This window comes from Berghia stephanieae, chromosome 7 (assembly GCF_034508935.2).
Source record: "Berghia stephanieae isolate SIO BIC M18660-M18661 chromosome 7, UCSD_Bste_1.3, whole genome shotgun sequence".
Taxonomy (NCBI): domain Eukaryota; kingdom Metazoa; phylum Mollusca; class Gastropoda; order Nudibranchia; family Aeolidiidae; genus Berghia; species Berghia stephanieae.
In genome coordinates, this window is record NC_088366.1 from 41,693,151 (window position 1) to 41,715,965 (window position 22,815).

At 35.9% G+C, this 22,815-nt stretch overlaps 3 protein-coding genes across 3 annotated transcripts in view; 1 reads left to right on the top strand and 2 right to left on the bottom strand.

The window, feature by feature from the left end:
• Nucleotides 1–382: 382 nt before the first annotated feature.
• Nucleotides 383–7,126, bottom strand: LOC144977251 (uncharacterized). Its single transcript, XM_078922277.1, has 4 exons — nucleotides 7,026–7,126; nucleotides 4,634–5,259; nucleotides 3,224–3,380; nucleotides 383–2,016 (listed from the first exon to the last, which is right to left on the bottom strand). Exons 2-4 carry the CDS (start codon nucleotides 4,702–4,704, stop codon nucleotides 499–501), a joined length of 1,746 nt encoding a protein of 581 aa, XP_078778403.1. The 5' UTR covers nucleotides 4,705–5,259; nucleotides 7,026–7,126; the 3' UTR covers nucleotides 383–498.
• A 6,729-nt stretch (nucleotides 7,127–13,855) lies between these two features.
• On the top strand, nucleotides 13,856–22,224 carry LOC144977252 (uncharacterized). The gene is made up of 3 exons (XM_078922278.1): nucleotides 13,856–16,030; nucleotides 17,614–17,877; nucleotides 19,526–22,224. Exons 1-3 carry the CDS (start codon nucleotides 15,431–15,433, stop codon nucleotides 21,380–21,382), a joined length of 2,721 nt encoding a protein of 906 aa, XP_078778404.1. The 5' UTR covers nucleotides 13,856–15,430; the 3' UTR covers nucleotides 21,383–22,224.
• Nucleotides 22,225–22,566: 342 nt separating this feature from the next.
• Nucleotides 22,567–22,815, bottom strand: part of LOC144977253 (uncharacterized) — a 25,533-nt gene continuing 25,284 nt past the window's right edge. Inside the window, exon 7 of the mRNA XM_078922279.1 lies at nucleotides 22,567–22,815. This exon is cut by the window's right edge and continues 134 nt beyond it. Within this exon, the coding sequence (XP_078778405.1) occupies nucleotides 22,725–22,815 (91 nt within the window). The 3' untranslated portion in view covers nucleotides 22,567–22,724.

Genomic DNA, 22,815 nt, shown 5'->3' on the forward strand with positions numbered 1-22,815 from the left:
TTTAAAGTAAAAAAAATGTCTGGAACTAAATCAAAACACAAAATTAAATTTATTCACTTTTTAAAAAATGGGATAATAAATAGAACGGAGTAGATTCAAATACTGATAAGATTTGGGGTACCTCAAGGAACAGTATTAATACCATTCCTTTGTCTAATTTACTTTAAAAACATCGGTAAACATTTGAGTCCATGAACAATGCTAGCATTATTGGCAGATAGTATTATTTATTTATTTGGACAGAAAAATACACTCTGAAAGTGATAACAACATTTTGCAGGTAGACCTTGATATCTTACAACAATGAGAAGAGATTTGAAAGATGGACTTTCATTAAGATAAAAGGTTGCTTTGAGAATCACAAGTAAATTTAAGCCAATCAAATCTAATTATATAACTCGTGACAAAATTATAACGAAACGAATAGATCAAACATTTAAATAAACGTTGTTTTTTAGTACAATCTTCAGTTTACAGACAATCTCCAACAGTGTTTCGCTACTCGTTAATCTTTCCTTCCCGAATCAAACTCTCCACTGTTTTAAAAATTGCATTCAATTTAGCACCCTCCTCGCCTTGAGGATCGATCCCGCTGTGACTGGCGATATTAGCAACCATTTTCTTGTACACACCAAGTTCTTTTTCAAGGTCACCACTGGGATTTGAGCCTGGCGGTGAAATCTTTGAAATACCATTATTATTATTATTATTATTATTATTATTATTATTATTATTATTATTATTATTATTATTATTATTATTATTATTATTATTATTATTATTATTATTATCATTATTATTATTATTAATATTATTGTAGTGTCTGATATTGGGGAGACTGTTTTCCTTTTCTTTTAGCCAATTAACCACATCGCCTAGGGTGTAGTTAACATCTCCTCTAGTCAATTCATTTCTTATGTCCTCAAAATCATTTATCGTCTTGGTCGGTAAAACGTTGCTCTCTCCAGTTTTTGGTTCATGTTTACTCGAACTTTTATTCCTATTAATTGATTCTAACAAAGCATTTATCATGTGACTTTTGCCATCATGAGACCGAGTGTCTCTTTCCCCAAGTTTTGCCGCATCTTTTGGCGCTTGTGGATTTTTCAGAGTATCGAGTATAGACACAAATCCCGGCGGCAAGATATCCTCTTTCCCCCCAGAAAAGCCAAGTGCGTTCATTTTGTCTTCTTTCTTACCCTTTTTTAGGTTTCCTTTCATAAAAGTGTTTGGTTCATGAAAGTCAACTTGTGAGGGACTGTTGTTGTTGTTGGTGGTGATTATGATATTATTGTTGTTATTGTTATCGTCGTTATTTTTGGGTATCCCATCATTACGTTTCAGTTGACGATTGGAATAAATTGGTGGATTTTGCTCTGAAATTCGGAGTCCGCGTTCCAACAAACCTTCGTTACGATTGGTGTTTTGAACATGGAAAGGTTGAAGGTCATCTTCGTTGATGGTGACAGACAAAACATCGTCTTGTCGTGTGTCCAGATTGGTGTGTTGTTGGTGTTGATTCATTGTGTTGATTTGGGGTTGTTGGTGTTGATTCATTGTGTTAATTTGGGGTTGTGGTGGTGGGTTTAGTGGAAATCTTTGTCTGGAAATAGAACCATCGGCATTTAAGCTGTTTTCAGATCTCACTCCAAAATCTGACACAATCGGGCTGTTGTTGTTGTTGTTATTGACGTTTTGAAACATATTAGGCATGTTCCAAAAAGAAGGTGGTGGTGAGTTTGGATAGACTGCTTGTTGTTGTTGTTGTTGTTGTTGTTGTTGTTGTTGTTGTTGTTGTTGTTGTTGTTGCAGAGGGATAACATTGTCATTAAAGTTAAAATTGTTGTTAAAATTGACAGGCGAATTTTCTAATTGCTTTATCGACGGAGGCATTGCCGCATGAACGTTCTTATTGAAACCATGGTCAATGCCTATCAGTCCGTTATTGGCATTGATGTTGTAGTTGTTGTTGTTGTTGTTTTGTACAGGTAGGAAATTGTCAAATGTCCCTGCCTCCTGAAATGATACAAGTGTAATAATTATAAAACTTTTAAACTGCTTAGTATTTCTTTTAATGTATGGAAAAGTGTATGCTTGCGACACATTAAGGACATTCCAATGTCGGGCAAAAGGAAGATGTGAAGCAGCATACAGGTAGATTTAGAAATTAGTGCCTGTGATATTCTTGGACCACGGCCTTCAATGAAGCGGTATGAGAAGTGGGATTATTTTTTTTTTTAAAAAGAGATAAATAGTAATTTACCCATTAGCCTCGCTAACAGCTCAAATTCTTAAACAAATGCCAACACTGAAAACAAATGGAAAAGCATAATGAAAATAATGATGATGAGAATGATAATAATTTTGTACTAATGGACCTCAGATCATGTGATGTAAAACAAAGACAGGTCATTGGAAAATTCTAATTAGTTTTAAAATAGGTTATAGCTAGATACTTAAAAAGGTGTAAGTGGGCATATTTTGTACTGATGAACCTTATAGATATAATGAATTTGACGTCACTCGGGTCTTTGTTATTGATTTTTGCCATCCGCGTTTATGAGTAATTCTCACTAAACTATAAAGTTTAAGGTTACACATAGTTTTGTGTGTTGGTCCGCTATACTTCCGGATGGCAATGTTGTGAGCTTCTTAGCCAAGCGCATACTATCTATACTTAAGAATATATTTGTTGACAGGGATTTTGTCAAGAAAAAGAAGTGAAGTGCATTCAAAGGTCTGATTTTAACAAAGCAAATACAAAGGACACGCAATTTAAAGTAAGAGTACGCCTCGTGGTATTCGTCATTCGTGGGTTATTGTGGATTCGATATATTATTATCTCTAATCCAGATCGTAATCGGGGGATTTGTTTTAATAATAATAATATTAATAATATTAATATTAATAATAATAATAATAATAATAATAATAATAATAATAATAATAATAATAATAATAATAATAATAATAATAATAATAATAATATAATAATAATAATAATAATAATAATAATAATAATAATAATAATAATAATAGTAATAATAATGATGATGATAATAATAATAATAATAATAATAATAATAATAATAATAATAATAATAATAATAATAATAATAATAATAATAATAATAATAATAATAATAATAATAATAATAAGGTGGGGGTTGGTCTTAGTCACCCCAATGTGCTTTAGTCCATTCCAAGGTATCTAAAAACTTACAATAAGGTGTTGAATGGGATGAATGTCTGGCACCTTGATGACATCGATTTTGTAATCCTCCAGAGGATGTGGTTTGTGTGGGTTGGTTGATGATGTGTGGTTTTTGGCGTGTCTTGTTGGGTGGTGGTGGTGAGCGTCTTTGGCTTTGGATACCATCCTGTAGAGACAAAAACTCTTAAACTAGCAACATATAAACTCGTATAATGCAATTTATATTCCGCTAAATCTAATTTAGACCCAGCAACCAAATCACTAGTGGATGAGCAGTGAGCAGGAGAGATCAGAAAAAAATCCTTTCCCTAGATGTTCTGATCGGTTCCGTTTGCCTGTGAGTCAAGGGATCTCACATTTAAGCACCCCCCCCCCCTTCTATAATTACCACTGCAATGAAGCAAATTATAAGATGTGTATAAAAATAGGATAAGTGATGAAAACCATGGCCCAATGTTAATAAAACATATTAGAATATACAGATTCAAAACAAACAAAGAATAAAAATTAAAATGATTTAGAAGTAAATGAATTAATAAAGACAGATAACAGTACGAATATTCTGGCCTTGGCATAATCACGTGATTGTTTTTTTAATCCTGAATAAGTTTTTGTCGTCACTGGGTCTTTTGTTTAGTTTGTTTACCAGTTACTCACATCATGTATCCGGTCCTCCGGAGCACTGGTTATACACACTTCCTTTGAGTTGGAACAAGAGGCAGTGACGTCAGCCCATTGTTTCAGAAACGTTCAGAAGAACATGTTACATGTTAAGGTACTACGCTTTATTCGTCATTTATTCGTATCTTTCATGTCTGTATTCATTAGTCCATTAATTCAATCACTTTGATTAAATAAAATAATTCATTCATAATCCTTTATCTCGTTTACTGCTTATTTCTAATAGGATTTTACAGCATTTGAGTCAGGTCATTGGGCAGTCAAAACATATATACTATATTGCAGGTTAAAACGAAAAGGCGTTTGGTCAAACCTCAGAGCATACAGACGCTTAATGCCTACAGAAATTTTGAACATAGAATTCTCATCAACGTTCTCTCTGTAACAGAATTATAAAAGCGTATGGCGATGTCATTCGCCAAAAAGGGAAATAGGTGACTAGTTGTCACAAAGCAGTATTATATGGGAGTGACTTACATGCTGACATTGATTTTATAGCCAACAATATAAAATTTGGATTCATTTAATGTTTTATTGAAAACAATGGACGTATCTAGTCTCTTAAAGTTTCAAAAGCAAAAAGCTCACATTTCTGATCACTTTTATTTCAAAAATTGCTCGTTGGTTCACCCTGACATTGTGCCGTTTTGAGATGAAGGTCGCATATATTTTTCTGAAAAAATATGAAGTACAGAATTACTTGGGTATATTTCATCCATTGCCTATAGGCATACTCACCTTGCTAAGAATATGTTGGTCACTGTTAGTCCAGCTAGAATGCATATTCCAAGCCACTTTTGGCGAGTCATTTTGATACTTATGTGTCTGACAAAAAGTCTGGCTCTTTTGATTGGACAAAGAATGCACACTTCTGTGTTTTGTTGAAAAACAGTGTCTATTTTGTCTCTTTATTAATGTCTGTAGCTTCTAAAGGTTCGTTAAATTGTTTTTATTAAACTGTTTTATTCTGTAGATGTAAAGCATTCAAGTGGATGTGGGTACCTTTTATTGTCCTTTAAAATGGTTTAACAGTCGTTGCTACATTATTGTTGATTTGTGTATTTTCATATTGGTACATTTAATTTATTAAAGTTACCCGATGAGAGAGACTTTCCCCCGGTGAAGGGAACTATAGTATTTTAGAGAATGCACTTGTCTTTGTTTTGTACATGGAAAGTTCTGAAGCTTTCAACGTTGTAAATATTGTGTTATTGTCACATCCCTGAAAACAACTTTCTTGTGTTTCAGAGATGCTGTTAATCATCACTGGCTTTTTGTATTTTTGATGAGACTCCAAACATTTCCAATCCAATCTTGTGTCAATCCGTGTAGGCTTCCGGCACACTATTCTTCAAGATGACCAGCTGTAAAGACAATTGAATTGAATTAATTGTAAAAAAAACCAAACTGGAAATCATTGAAATGTTTCTTCAAGCTAATATTTTTTTTTATTTCAACCTTTCACATCGATCATGCATAGAGTAAATTTAATTGATGATGAGAGCGCCATGACCTATACCTAGAGGAATAGGGTCCGAGCTCCGCTATTAACACATCGTTTTTATTCCTTGCCCTTAACCTCCACTTTATGACACCACAGAGCAGCTGAGACCTGTGTTATGCTTATTTTTTCGATTTAGACCCAAAATGCAATTTTGTTCTTGAAAATGGTTACTTAATACTTACTATATTGTTTTTACTATATCAAAGTACTATTCAAAAAGCATGTCGGTATACGGTACTCAAAATTAGGTGTAATGCCATAGTTTACATATGTACACGTGATATTATTTGCATATGACATTTACAACCATGATCCCAATGACCAATGACATGAATGACATTTACACATAGTGTGATTCTATTTGCCTATGCCATCGATGATATTTGCACATTACATTATTGGCCTATGACATCAATGATATTTGCACATTACACTATTGGCATATGCCATCAATGATATTTGCACATTATACTATTGGCCTATGCCATCAATGATATTTGCACATTACACTATTGGCCTATGCCATCAATGATATTTGCACATTACACTATTGGCCTATGCCATCAATGATATTTGCACATTAGACTATTGGCATATGCCATCAATGATATTTGCACATTAGACTATTGGCATATGCCACCAATGATATTTGCACATTACACTATTGGTCTACATAATATGGACTCACGAGTCTTTCTAATTATTAACGAATTAGATGCTCCATCCTGGTCATGAGGTTACAATTTGATGAAAGTGTACAGTCTAGTGCCGGAAAAGGAATCTATTTTATTGTAGGTATCATCGTTTTCAAGCTATGCTTTAATTATTTTAATTTCATTTAATGATTTTCTATAAATTCTTCATCTACCTCTCTAAAATTGTAAAGCCTAGAACCCAAAAACCAATCTATTTCATTGCAGTCATCATAGTTTTCAATCTATGCTCTAATGCTGTAAACTTTATCTTGAAAAAATGTTACAAATGCCTTAGGAAGACTCCATTTACATATGATGTTGTTGGCTGGAGTAGTCGACTTGCAGCGCCCTAAGACATACTGAAAACAATGTTTCACGCCTTTGAGTTCTTCACGTTTTTACCTATAAAAGGTGACCCACATCATTTCAAAACTTTCAAACATGGGACTTCTCTGAGTCTGGGCTTTAAGAACTTTTTACAAGCTGAGGGATATCTTGATTTATCCACATTTGAGGACATTAAAAATTTGATTTTTTATATAAAGCATCATCCGCTAAACATGCTCAAAGCGCCTTACAAACGGGTCCCTGCCAAGAGCAGCACTAACATGCAGGACGAGACATGACGCCTGTTAGGTGATATTACATTTTTTTTCGGACGGAGGCAACGCTGTTAATGGCCAGGTACTCATTTTAAACCTGAGTACGGTGAGAGAATGTGACTAAAGAGCCTTTTCCCAGGATTCAAATATGCGCCGCTCGGGACTCGAACCCAGTACCTTCCGATCCAATGACGAGTAACATACCACTAATCAACATAGCCACACTATATTGCAGGTTAAAACGAAAAGGCGTTTGGTCAAACCTCAGAGCATACAGACGCTTAATGCCTACAGAAATGATTAAGTTAAAATCAATGATACAAACATACCAGTATGGGAAAACAAGCACCTCTTTTACCGTAAAGTCATGGTTGGAAAACAAGCCAGATATTCACAACACACCCACTGACCACTGTGCAATGACTATTTCTGTCTCCAATGCAGTTCTTTGTTCATACCACCGATGTTCACCTATTATTATTATTATTCCTCGATGTCCCAGCTTCAGGTAAATATTAGATGTAAAAACGTATTGCAAAAACGTAGAGTGTCGTGTGCTGACTCTTGACGCAACAAATGTTATTTATGAGGCTTTTTTGGTTGTGACGTCACATTATTAATGAGGTTGTATGTTGCCTGGATGTAAGACATTAGCTTTATTCACCTCCATCTGTGTTGGTGGACGGCATCTTTAAAGAATTATATTCCTATTTATTTTATTTTGTTTTTGTTGTTGTTTTTTATTTGAGTTACCATGGGGGTAGATGACATTGTTTCATTATTAAAATGTGTGCATTATAAAAATATAAATAGTAATAACGTTAAAAAATTGAGCTTTATATAGAGCAATGTCCACTAAATGTGCTCAAAGCGCTTTACAAGGAGTCCCTAGTCAATAACAACATTTAACATGTAGGACGGGACATGACGCCTGTCAGGCGATATTACAATTTTTCGGACAAAAACAACGCTGTTAACGGCCAGATACTCATTTTACACCTGAGTACGGTGAGAGAATGTGAGTAAAGAGCTTTTTCCAAGGACTCAACTGTACGCCGAGCGCGAGGCTCGAACCCAGGACCTTCCGATCCGAAAGCGAGTGTCATACCACTAGACTACATAGCCGCACGTTAGTTGACAGAGCACTCGCTTTGCACGCAAAGGGACCGAGGTCAATTCTGAGTGAAGTGGGTATTTTTCCGACACACCCCCCCCCCCCCCCCCCCCCCCCCCCCCCCCCCCCCCCCTCCCCCCCCTCCCCCCTCCCCCCCCCCCCCCTTTTTTTTTTTTTTGACCACCCAGCAGTGATTGGGTATGTGGGTCTGTTAGATTTGGCGGGAACTACTTTGCGCTAGACTAGCGTCCTCTATCCAAACGGTAGCAAGCAATTGGTAATACCAGTTTTACAAAATAGGAAGCGGGATAAACTCCGGCTCCATGGCCATTATGGCTTTGAAGACTATCTTTTAAAGTGAATACGACGAGATCTTACAATTAAACAAACTTTATGTCAAACACCACTTTTATAACAAATGTGTTCAAATCTATTCATGTGTCCGTTAAGGGACGCAGCATTTCCCTATATAGAAAAAAAAAAGAAATTGACGTTACTCAGCTCTTTGTTATTGTTTTTAAACAACCTGATAGTGATAAATTCTCCCTAAATTATATCAATCAGACTATAAACTCAATGCTTTATTTTCTTGCCTTGAAATCATAATTTAGGCACTTGCCTCGTTCAATCAATTTTGGTAAGACCGATTTTTTTGCGATATAATACTCGTAGTAAAACGAAAAGACATCTACTTTATTTTCTATGTTGGCAGGTGTCTCACGGACAAAAGGGCTTTGACCATTGGAAGCAGGGATTTTCTTTAGACATGGTTTGACTCAAAGGTGACCATGGATTTAATTCCAATTTACTGAAAAGAAACTACTGTACAGTATGAAATTGCCTTGCATTTATAGAATGAATGAAGTTAATGGCACTTAGACATTTAGCTCTTCCTAATTGTCACACAAGAAGCGATAAGTCCACACAATCTCTAATCTATACTTTTTAAAAATAGAATTGGGGGTCAAAATTGTTCCGTACAGCCCATGTTAAATTTTAGCCGACAAGCACAGAATAACTGACAAATAAAAAAAAAATAACTACTTTTGTACAGATTGATATACGAGTAACTTGCAAACCTTTCTTACATTACGGCGAATTCCATCAACGAGTAACATGCAAACCTTTCTTACATTACGGCGAATTCCATCAACGAGTAACATGCAAACCTTTCTAACATTAAAGCTGATTCTATCAACGAGCAACTTGCAAACCTTTCTTACATTATGGCGAATTCCATCAACGAGTAACATGCAAACCTTTCTAACATTAAAGCTGATTCTATCAACGAGTAACATGCAAACCTTTCTAACATTAAAGCTGATTCTATCAACGAGCAACTTGCAAACCTTTCTTACATTACGGCGAATTCCATCAACGAGTAACATGCAAATCTTTCTAACATTACGGCGAATTCCATCAACGAGTAACATGCAAATCTTTCTAACATTAAAGCTGATTCTATCAACGAGCAACTTGCAAACCTTTCTTACAGGCTAATTCTATTCACCCGGTGACTCAAACGATTATTTATAAATTCTGCTAGGGCAGATTGATCTGTTATTTAATGTTGGGAATCGCCATCTGGCCGACCTGTTTCCAGTATCATTTATGCGCACCTACAGACTTTATTACCAGACCGATTTTGATCGTTGGTGGCTCAAATGATTCGTATTGATCTATTTTTATTTCTGCAATACAGTAGGATGAGAATTAAAATAGATGAGGGACTGTTCGAAATAGCCTTTATTTCCCGGCAAATACCGTGGGTTCTCCATTAGTAGACTGAAATGTGTAAAATTACAAATAGCTTTTCTTGTAAAATACGATTGCTTTGGCTGGCAGAATGGTGAGCATTATACTTAGCTGCATACGATCTATAAGTAAAAATGAATTAATTTGCACTTAAAATAGCGGTTTAGTAAGTTATCGTGCTTTCATAATCATACGTCTTCTGATTTGCCATGAGCTAGTCTTGAGATTAAGAGCAACCCCCCCCCCCCCCCCCCCCCCCCATTATTAAAAAAAAAACTCCTTGTGCATTTAAGTGGCTAAGGATCGTAAATTTTGTGTTTATATCAATCTTATCAAATTTGTGTCCTAACAAATGTTTTAACGCTTTAATCGGAAAGATCAAATTCCAAGAGTAGAGAGGTAATTATGTATATAGCGCAATATTCACTAAAAGTGTTCAAATCTAGACTTCATAAAGGATCCCAAACCAATAATACGTAACATGTGAAACAAGATGTAACGTCTGTATTGGGCTGTTGCAATAGTTTTGCGCTTCTACCACACTGGTATTATTTTGTTTCCTTCAAATAGTGACAAAGAGAGACTTTTTCAACAACTTATCTTTGAGCCGCTCATGATGAACTCAAACAAGGGGCCCATTGGTAAAAGCCGAGAGTCAAACCACGAGACCACAAAAAAAAAATCACCAAAAAGAACGCATGCTTAAAATAAATACCATCCTGTGATGAGACATTATTAACTATCAATTAATAAATTTGCAAGAATTTATTCGTAACTTGACTTATCCCCCTATCTAATTATCCATCCTATTTTCCATCCACCTATATTAAGTTTTACCGCAGCCATCCACAAAACACACAAAGCTCATCGCTGTCCACTGGCTGTCCACTATCCATCCATCAAAAACGTAACACAGTATAGAACACAATACTGGATTTATATAGCTAGTATGCGCTTGGCTAAGAAGCTCATAACATTGCCATCCGGAAGTATAACGGACCAACACACAAAATGTGTGTATCCATGAACGTTTATAGTCAGGTTAATACAGTTCAGTGAGCATAACTCATAAACGCGGATGGCAAAAAACAATAACAAAGATCTGAGTGACGTCATCTTCGAACTATCTATAGCGTATGGGACCATCTCTGAAGTCCCTGTTTACCTGCATTTTGTATCTCTTTCATTTATGATTTATGTGACGGTAAAATAAACATTTTGCTGGCTTTTACAAAACTATTATTCCCCCAATGTGTAAGTGAGGGGGGGGGGGGTGTTCCGAATACCTCTCTTGGTAGAGTTCTCGCCTCACAAGCAAAGGGCCCAATCCCGATCCTGGGTACAGCCGATAATTAATTTTTATTCCCCCCCCCCCCCCCCTTACCCCCTCATTGGATTATTGGGTAGATAGGGTTAGACCTGGCGGAACGTTTTCAACTTACTAGCGTAATAACTTTGGGATAGTAATCAACTGCAACTGTCCGTTTAACGCCCTACACACCGAGATAAACTCTGATCCACTGTCGTTATGGCTCAAAGAACGACTTTTCCTCATTGACGTTCTTGTTTATAATGAAAGTGGTGGAATTCTTCCAACAGATTCACACATTATTTAACATCACTAGTGCTCACGGTATTGAAATGATCCAATCGGCTGGACTATTAAATACACCCTACCGTTCGGCGATTGTCGCCTTATATAGCGCTTATTAATGCAGTGCGTTGAGGTAAAATACTTACAACATTATCAAGTCGGATATAACGTACCAATACACTAAGCTAAGTCAGTGTAACCTTAAATATTGATATAACTTAGTGAGAACTAATCATTAAAATGGCTGTCGAAAACATTCACAAAGAGCTGAGTGTCGTCATTTCCGTTCCGTTCCTATAGAGAGCCTGACACGAGCTTGAAATTGCGTCACAAGAGAAGGTGACAATCAACAAAATAAAGCGAGATAGTGAGTTGTTAGTAATCAAGGAAATAAATGACTCCGTTGGCTGAACCATTAAATACAACTCACTAGTCACAGAGAAAACCGTTGTGCCTTCGGCCCTATGAAAATTAATTGATCCTATAGAGCACAATGGCCCATGCGATTATCTGTAGATCCATCAACTACGGACGAAGATGAAGAGGAGGAGGAGGAAGAGGAGGAAGTAAAGAAGAAGAAGAAGAAGAAGAAGAAGAAGAAGAAGAAGAAGAAGAAGAAGAAGAGGAGGAGGAGGAGGAGGAGAGAGAAGAGAAAAGAAGAAGAGGAGGAGGAGGAGGAGGAGGAGGAGAGAGAGAAGGAGGAGGAGAAAAGGAAGAAAAGAAAAGAAGAAGAAGAAGAAGGAGGAGGAGGAGGAGGAGGGAGGAGAAGAGGAGAAGAAAAAGAAAATAGTGATGACGATGATGATGATGGTGATGATGATGATGATGATGATGATGAAGGAGGCGGAGGAGAAAGAGGAGGAGAAGGAGAGGGAGGAGGAGGAGGATGAAGAGGAGGAGGAGGAAGAGGAGAAGGAGGAGGAGGAGGAGGAGGAGGAGGAGGAGGAGGAGGAGGAGGAGGAGGAGGAGGAAAAGAGTAGAATGAGAAAAAAAACAGGGAATGGAAATTAAAGGTGGAAGAAGAAGAGAGGTAGAAGAAGAAGAAGAGAAGAAGTAGTAGAAAGAAAAGATGAGGAGGAGTATGAGGAAAAGGCAAATAAAAAGAAAAAGGAGAAGAAGAAGTGGATCTGGTATGGAAGAAGAGGAGGAGGAGGACGAGGAGGAGGAGTAGGAAGAGGCTGGAGAGGGGGAAGAAGAAGAAGAAGAAGAAGAACAAGAAGAAGAAGAAGAAGAAGAAGAAGAAGAAGAAGAAGAAGAAGAAGAAGAAGAAGTAAGAGAAAAAGATGAGGGGTGAGTAATGGGAGAAGGAGGAGGAAAAGAAAAAAAGTAGAAAAATATAAAAAGTTGGGAAGTAAAAGGGGAAGAGAATGAGCGAGTAGAAGAAGTGGAAAAGTAATTTTACAACTTGCGTTCTGTCCAGTAGTGACATACAATTATGATTTTTACTAGTCCGTTTCTGGCCTTAAATACTGGTATAAACTCCGGAGCAATCAACCCTATGGCTCTTAGAAGTTGTATTGTAACTCATGATATATTTGGCGATTAAATGGTGATAATGGCACAAAAACTATATATATTAACTCCAAGTTACGATAGTTTTAGTTCTGTTCTATACTCATCAAAATATCTTATCTCGACATACAATAGTCTTGCTTCTAATATAATATCGTAACTTTAATAACCCATAATCCAAGCACTATATTATATAAGATTTGTAAATTTCACGGGTGTCCAAGGATTATTATGAATTTGAAACAGTTTTTTGTCTCTCCTGAAAAGTTGCGTTTTTAAGATACAATAATTTTGCACCCTACCCTCGATGCACATTGTTTTCTTCAAAATCTTATTTTTTAAACTTTGGATAAAGATAGATTTGAAGATATGAACATTCATTTCTGCATGCTTGGAAGCGTGGAAAAAATATCAAAAATTAAATGATCACGTATTATGAAAAGTATGTGAATGATTTGTGTGTGTGTGTGTGTGTGTGTGTGTGTGTGTGTGTGTGTGTGTGTGTGTGTCGTGAAATTCATAAATGCGAACTGTATTCTGGATCCCCTTTTTAAGGGGGTACTACAACGACCACGAAGAAGAAGAGGATAATAAAACTTTCCACCTTGCTGTGATGGAGTGACCAACTTGACAACTGTCCGACCAATTAACATGTTATGCTGTCGCTGAAATCGAAATGGGTAGGTACTCAAACATTCTCTGTTGTAAATTTGACTCGCGTTTGGAAAGAGGAAATGCATTATGTTGTGTTTGCCTATATTACACTCTCTGATAACAGTGTGGGTTGGTTGCCGGGAGTGAAACTCATTGATATGCACTGACGAAACGCCTCATTTAATTGTGAGTAGAGATGTTTCACATTCATCATCAATGATCTAAGATAGCTCTCACAGTGTCAGAAATTTAAACCTAAGATTTCCTTGAAATACTTTAATATACGTTGTCAAAGTCACAAGTCTAATATAATCTTAATCCGTCAATATTTGTTTTATAAAATTTCAGGCCAAATTCAAAAATGTGTTTTGTTATTGTGTGACGGCATAGTCTGTGACTTACAAAGGAATGTATTGTGGCGATTGCCATTTTGGGAGGTATCAATATTGGAGCAGCCTATTACTCGCTTTTAGTCACCGGTCACTCTCCTGATGTTCTCGAAAGCTTCGATAACAATCATTAACACGATCACATCCAACCGGACCTTGAAGTAAACAGGCAGTGAAATTTATAAGCTGTTATATCTTTGAATTGTTAAATCAGTTATTTTTCACTATAAACATAGTAAGAATTCAAAAGCAAAGATCATTTCATGTGACATTTGAGTGAAACCGACTATTTCATTAAATTGATGGATTCTCAACAAGACTTGAATGTATCTGCTTTGTTTTGGGTTTAAATGCGCTTTAATCAAACCTCTTACTGATCAACAATGACAAGATACAAAGCGTTTGTCGCCACTCTTTGGATACTTGTTCATCATGTTGGAAGTGTGTATACTATGATTGGTTATAATGTGTAACAAAATATAATAAAGAGTAGAAATATAAGATGAAAAGGATACCAGCGTAGTTGCTGAAACACTATGATATATATTGTTGGTCTTCTAGTAACAATAATGTTTGGAATTTCATTAGGATTTTATATGTTCATCGAGACTTATTGGTCTGATATATTGAATTGAATGATGATGACATAAGTTTAAAAAATAAACACTGATTCCAATTGCTTTAAATCTTCATAACTTCCGGTCCTGTAGTAAATCATAGACAAGTGTTGGCATGCAAGCTGGATGATGAACAATATTTTGGATCTAATTTTTTTCCAATTTTTCTTCCGCCTCTCTACCTATATCCAAAATGAATAAGTAAACAGATTGCCTTCATAGATTTTAGAGTCCGCTAAAAAAGCAACAGATCATAAAGTTTCATTTATCTAAGAACGAAATTTAAAGACTATCAAATGGTCAAAACTTGCGTGAAATTAAATTTCACAAAAGACATTTTCCTAAAGCAGTTGTCTTTTGTTTGTTTGGTTTGGACTTTTTAAAACATTTGACATGGCTGTGTCCGTATATTGCGAAGTCATGCTGTTTTTAATGAAGGCATTCCTGTTCGGGAATTTTTTCGCAGCAACAGAATTCACACAAAATACACATATGAATGGATTTTCCAATGCCTCAACGGTCTCAGGTGTGTCAATGGAAAACAACAAAGACAGCATCAGATAATTGCGATGGGCATTCACTGACATGCCAATATGATGACCGAAACATCAATATTTTTGATGAATCCACAGCATCAGAAGATCTCAATAATACCCCTTTTATCGAGGAGGTTGTAGATTAAGGCATATTGTTTCAGGCAGAATTGTGTTCTGTTTCATCTGGTCATAAATCAACGTTACCACTTTTCATTACTTCAAACCTTCTTTGTAGCCCTTGTTCACGCGAAGCTGATTGTTTAAACAATATTTTCAGTTCAGATACAAATAAACGAGCAATCTCTAAAATTAAGGTTTCCAAAGGTAATATCACGAACAGCAATGATAACACTCTTGATATTCTGTGTTTTCCTATTAATAGCCAGGATGCGGTCAAGATAATCTATTCATGCCCACCACACGACAATGATAAGGATGAAGAGGAGCACGATGACCTATTGGATTATGCTATTCAATCAAAGAGCGACATTGATTTCTTGAATAGAACACATCGTGGAACCAATACAACAAACAAAGATAACTCAATACACCAAACATGCAACATGTGTTTGTCTTCCCCGACTACCCCAAACCTTATCACATCTATTGAGACTGGTCTGACGTATTGTAACAGGGCGTGTCTGGACTGCAATGAACCAACGACAGGAATGAGACATCGTAGTTCAACACAAATTTGGCATAAGGAAGTAACATGTAAACACCAATTTAATCCACCAACTCTCAAAAGAAACAAATCAGTTAACGGGAACAATAAATATGGTTCGTTTATACACCGCATTTGGGACGGTAATTCATTTCTTTCTCGATCTTTTTGGGTTGGGAAGGAAGCAAACTTCAATGCCGATTCTCAGAACAATGAAAACTACTTGATCGGAAACAGGCCCGTTAAGATAAAAACGAATATTTCAGATCCCGGGTCTGACTGCAAACCCAACTTTATTCCACCCGAGGGTGTTAACGTCCAGCTTTGTCTTAACCCAGGAGATCGAATAAAGGTCTATGACTGTGACATTGATAAGTTCAATTTGACATTGGACAATCATACAAAAGTCAGGCTTATGTACCTGTGTCGTGACAATTACACATGGCCTGTATTCACAGATGATGTGTGGTACAAGAATATCTTCTGTTTTCTGTGTCAGGTAAGGGATTACAAACATCAATGGTTAATAAAAGGCAAGACGAAAATTGTGAGCTTTTTTACAACACATTGTGCATTAAACATAATCAAAGCTCTACAAACAAATCTCAAGGTAACTGCAACAAGTATCATGTAGTATAAAACAATCAAGTTCAATCAATATTTTACAAATAGGGAACATTATAGTATCATCGGAGACACATGGTAGGATGTCTCCCGTATCATCCAGTGCGGCTAGAACTAAAAACAACAATGCACTACGAAGGAAATGACCTTAAAAATATTCCGTTGATCAATATCAAATGAAGTCAAGTAAAATCAAAATAAACTAGAAAAAGGATCAAATTTTACTAGTCCTCTGTTCTTCCATCTAAACCAACAGTCGCATCATTACTTGTTTTACCCCAATTATGCTTCGTTTATGGAACTACCTACTGCAGATATCAAGCTTCTGAGCAATATTAAGACCTCTATAGATGCAATACAGTCAGGAGGGTACTTTTTAAAAAAATAATATGATCCATCGACAATAATGTTAAGTTTGAGCATAGCCTTCATGAACTTATATGCAGACACTAGGACTTGAATTTTGACGTCATTTCAGGTTAGTGCATGGCTTAATGGGTTGGTAGTTCTAAAAATCAAAACAAATGATCCCATTGGTTGACCTACGGAATACAATTGACGATTCACTTTCTTTTTGGTGGTCGTGGCTTTGGATTTTGACGTAATGTTTTGGTCAGTGTCAGGACATGAGTTTACGAAGTCACATTATAGGAAGCAGAAAAGAAAAATCCAAGACGGAAAAGATTCCTAATCTTTTAAAACCGTGTTTGGTTAAGGCACGGAAAACATTCAATGGATAACTGAGGTGCTTTTAGAAAACCGTTTAGTTATAAACATTTTCTGATTAAAATTGATAATCTAAAATTACAATTTTCATTTATTGGTTTCTTCGATGTGGGCTCTGATCTTGAAATAAGAACAGCAGCAACAATAACAATAAAGATGACGAGAATAACGTTCTTGTTTATATTTGACTTGAATTGACCTCATGTGATATCGATCAAATCGAAATCCTCTCAAATCGTCTTCCGATATTCTTCTTCTTCTTCTTCTTCTTCTTCTTCTTCTTCTTCTTCTTCTTCTTCTTCTTCTTCTTCTTCTTCTTCTTCTTCTTCTTCTTCTTCTTCTTCTTCATCTTCTTCCTATTATTATTATTATTATTATTATTATTATTATTATTATTATTATTATTATTATTATTATTATTATTATAATTAATGTTATTATCATTATCATTATTACAGTTGTTTTTGTTGTTGTTGTTGTTGTTGATGATGATGATGATGATGATGATGATGATGACGATGATATGTGATGATGAGATGTGATGATGATGATGATGATGATGATGATGATGATGATGATGATGATGATGATGATGATGATGATGATGATGATGATGATGATGATGATGATGATGATGATGATGATGATGATGATGATGATGATGATGGTGGTGGTGGTGGTGGTGGTGATGATGATTATAATGATAACATAAACCACCTATGTTTTCCCCAGAATCTCATCCCTAAGTCATGCCCTGGTCATACCTCCTATCATGACACTGGCTTCGATACCTTCGTTACGGAATTTAGCCTGGCCTTATTGACAGATGTCACCAGTTACGATGACGATAACGAAGATGATGACAAATTTTTCGACAAAAACAACCGTCTTCTTGGTAAAGATGAAATTGAAATAATGCCACAAACAAACACCGTGAAGTCAAAGAGTATCACACACTTTAACTGCCCCAAAGGATTCTGGGATAGTTTTATGACGGTTTGTACTGTATATTTAATGATCATTTTCATTGGTTGAGTGTAATGTCTAATAAATCAAAGCGTTTCCCAGGGTTGCCAAACCAAGAGCACCACTAAACATGGGAAGAGATAATAACAAGAAATGAAGTGAGTAAGAGAAGTGCTAGAAGACAAAAAAGAATATTTGTTTCGTTTTTAATAGATGGTATGAGAAGCAAGATAGGTCTGGTTTGTGTTGTGCGTTGTGTGTGTGTGTGTGTGTGTGTGTGTGTGTGTGTGCTTGTGTGTGTGTGTGTGAATGACTACGTTTCAGCCAAAGTAGTTTGTAATTTAAGCGCTTAAAGTCTGGTGTCTCGGAGTGATAGCGCTATAAGTTTTCAGCATTATTATTATTATCTTATGCGCGGCTATGTGGTCTAGTGGTATGACACTCGCTTTCGAATCGGAAGGTCCTGGGTTCGAGCCTTGCTCGACGCATAGTTGAGTCCTTGGAAAAGACTCTTTACTCACATTCTCTCACCGTACTCAGGTGTAAAATGAGTACCTGGCCGTTAACAGCGTTGTCTTTGTCCGAAAAATTGTAATATTGCCTAACAGATGTCATGTCTCGTCCTACATGTTAAATGTTGCTGTTGACCAGGGACCCCTTGTAAAGGGCTTTGAGCACATAAGTGGATATTGCGCTATATAAAAAAGCTCAAAAATTATTATTATTATTAAAAATCAATTTGATTTTTAATGTGTGTTACGACAAGGAGTTGAACCCGCCCAGGACAGGATTGTCACGACACCTGGGCCACGAGAGGGATGCTCTACAATCGACACCATCCACCTCTCTACAAAAAAGGGTATTCAAACGTAGGAGCTATCTCGAGTCCCTCTCGCGACTTCCTGAGGTCCTAAATTCAACACACAAACACAACGAAAGTTTGTTAGCGAGTTAGCAGTTAATCTATGAACTTTGTTCTCAACAAACATTTAACACAGAGACGACTGAGACATAAGTTCCGCTCTTGTGTGAATATTAATTTAGAAGAAAAAAGTAACATGAGAAGAGACATGACCCTTGCCTTGCACAAATCTAATATTTTTTTTCCCAACAGAGATAACACCGGCCTTGACTCATTTGCTTTTATGAAATTATGTTTTCTCTTTTTTTTCTTTCTTTTGTATTTGCAGCCGTTATATCCAAGTTTGTAAATTTGTTCTCTGATTCTTGCAGCTTGTTATCCAAACCAACATTAGACTCGTTACCTTCTTTTTAAAGAGACGTTATTGAATGGCAGGATAAAGGTGGTGAAATACAATTCTTAATCATGCGGAGTGCATAAGGTAGCATTTTCAAGTGATTCCAAACAGCGTATTGCATACATCGTTCTATGACATTTGTTTGGGGGTTTTTGTTGGGTTTTTTTGGGGGGGGGGGGGTTGTTTGTTTGTTTGTTATTTTTTGTTTTTGTTTTTGAAGCTGTTTTCTTCAGTTTGGTACTTTACGATCTCATATCTCTTGAAGGGTGCTTTTGTGGTGTGCATCCCAAGATTATCCATCTACATAAGCCTCATACATTGTAAAGTCGTATGTTCCTATTTCAATCTACTATAATATTTACAGTAGTGACATTGTTAACATTGAATACATCTACTTTACTAATGTATCTTTTGATCAGAATGAGTGCGAGCCAGTATTGTGCAGTCGAGATCGTCGTCTGATGAACGTAATGAAAAGTGGCCGTCCTGACTCTTTCTGGTGCGAGCCTGTGGGCGGAGGAGTACTTGATACGACACAGAAATCGAAGGAAGCTGGCATAAAGGAAAGCAAGTTGCAAGAAAGGAACAATAGAAACAGCTTCTACGGAAATGACACTGGTTATGTTATGTATGCCTTAAATATTTGGTGGGTGTTATACGACTTCTATGAAAAGACAGACACCAAAATCAGCAAAGACAGTATGTTTATAAATTTTACAACTGCATTGGATTTTATGCTTAAACAGAGCATTGTGATAGACAGTGCACTAATTAATATTACAACATTGAAGATAATCGACACGAACGTCACACAATTTTTATTATCTGTATCAACATCATCAGAAGCGCATTTTTCAAGTAGAATTTTTAAACGCATCACTGTATATTTTACATTAGAAGATTCTTATCAGAGACTTAAAATAGAAAAGGATTTATTAGGGATATTTTCAAATATCAAATATGGTGTGAACATTGGAGAACGCAATTTGAAATTCCAAAGTATAATTTCTGCCAGTCTTGGAATAAAGTCAGGTCTTGATGTAATCTTAGCAGATAACTTTTATTTTTGCATAGAAAGTATATTTGAAACTTGTTCTGAGATAGATAGACACAAGTTTCGATCTCTCAGGCTACAAATGAAAGGTTCGGCTTCTAAAACAAGTCCAATATTGTTGGGTGTCGTAACCACTTGTCCACATGTCAGACTCAATTTCAGCTTGTTTAATGCATCACAGATGTTTTCAATTGGTCACAACGAGTTTCATTTTAGGCTTAAGCTACATCAATTTGATTTTGTTGATGGAAGTGATATAATTGTTGTTTGCATTAAAACTCTCGAGGACATTAGACGTCATTTAGATCAACGCAAGAAAATTCTTGAAATGCCCAGAAACATTGTGGGGAGGCTTCTGACTTTAGCATTCTTATCGTTATCCGTACTTTGTCTTATCTTTACCTTCATCACTTATTTAGTTTTCCCAGTACTCAGAACGAAACCTGGTAAAAATAATATGTGCCTTATTTTCTGGCTTACTATTGCCCAAACATTGATTTTAATCAATCCGATAATACCGCGACACACGACATTTTGTGTTATATACGGAATGTTTACACAATACGCATGGTTGGTTTCCTGGTGCTGGATGGGAACGTGTTCCGTTCACATGTTTCTTGTGTTTGTAGTACGCAAAAATGCCCTGAATCACCACCAAGCACATCAATGGTATCTTTTCCGGTCCACATTGTTTTGTAACGGACTGCCTATTCTGAACGTCGTTCTTGGTGCCATTATTTCTCCTCATATGATCACTTCCGAGGCTGACTTCTATCATACCTACGGTGGCCGACTCTGCTTTCTTAGAAAAGGTCTTTTTATGATTCTCACAATGATCATTCCTTTTGCTACTATAATTGTTATCAATACTACATTGTTTATCATTACTGTGGTCACGATTACTCGAATCAAGCATATCAAAAGACGGGCAGGGCGACGAGAGAGAAAAAACATTCACATCTATTTATGTCTGTCATCCTTATCAGGTCTCACTTGGCTTTTAGCTCTAATTCCTGCCCTACCAGGATTAGGGGTGGTTCGATACGCATCAATTCTCGTCAACGGTAGTCAAGGTGTCATCATATGTATGTGCTATGCTTGTAACAGGAGAGTCCGGAAGATGTGGACATGTCTAATATTCTCACGGCAACAGAAATCGCGGGTTGTGTCATATACAAGAAATACACCCAATAGAACTAGTACACTCATAACGAATGTGTAAAACTGCGGTTCTGTAATCGGAGGCCAAGTGGGTCGAATTTTGATATTATTGTTGCAGGTTAGGGTTCAGAAAATCTATGAAAAAAAGAAAACAATTGAAGACAATTCTGTCACATACTTTTTATAAAAAAAAAACAATTTAAATTTAAACCAGGTAAATGTTGCTTTATACATAAATAGAGAATGTATTTTACCTCGTATATCAAGTTTCTGACTCTGAATTGGGTCTCTGACCTAATTGCTGACTTTTGTTTTGCCTCTTTTTCATTGCACGTGTGTCTTGATGTAACAATAATTGATAAAGAAAACTGAAAATCGTATCCGTGACGAGAATAGTTGAGGTGTGCACATTTACGTGCAGGCAGGTTTAGACACCTCAATATTTTTAAGGAAAAAGTCAAGTTATCCAAATGTAAATATCTTATTTATTGCTATTAAAAAGTAATAGATAGTATCAAACAATATTTGTTGTTGACAATGATCATAATATAGTGCACAGCAGAAGAGTTGTTGGCCTTTCCAAACGAATCAATAGAAATATTTCACACATTTCATATATTTTAATGGAAACTTCGTCATCCCTATTTTTTCAATGATACAAACTTTGTGTTTTTGTGATAATAATAGTTGTGTAGGGGCTTTTATTGAAACTATTTTGAATTAGATTTTTGTGCACATTCGTGTATAAATATCTTTTAATTGACAGTAAATGGCCAGATTTAAGAATCCTGCATATTGTGTCAAGTTAATTAATATATTTTCAGCTATATAATTATTCTTTTCTCTTATTACTCTTTAAAATATTGAAAAATCTTTAAGAATAATAAAAACTGGATTGTTACCTTTAAAATCAGTGCTGCCTGGATCCATCTATTTTAAGTTCATTGTTACTCCTTGTATCATTATTTTAGGGTTTTTTAATTTTTCAATTATTAATTATAAACATTATCTTGTTATATCTTAATCTTCATAACATATTTATTATCAATAATTTTATTAATCATTTCTAATATTAAAGAGACAGAGGCGAGTTTTATAAACTATACGTATTTGATAATCATTTTCTAAGGTTAACGATGGTCGATAAGGCTTGTGTTGATATTGCTCTTGGTGATAGTGCAGCTTTCATTTTTCTTGTTGCTGCTGCCATTGTTTTGTTTTGTTTTATTGGGTTTTTTTCGGGGGTTTTTTTTGGTGTTTTTTTTTAGAAGTGTTCCTGTTGTTCTTGTTGCTATTGTTGTTGCTTTTGTAGCTGTTATTGTTGCTACTGTCTTTACTGTTTAATCTTGTTGTTGTTTATCTTGTTGCTTATTTTGTTCTTGTTGTTGTCGTTGGTTTCTTGTTTACCATACAAACATGGGTTTTCCATCACACCGTGCCAGGAAGGCCAGGCACCTTAGGATGATATTCAAACTGGCTACTTCAGAAGGAGAT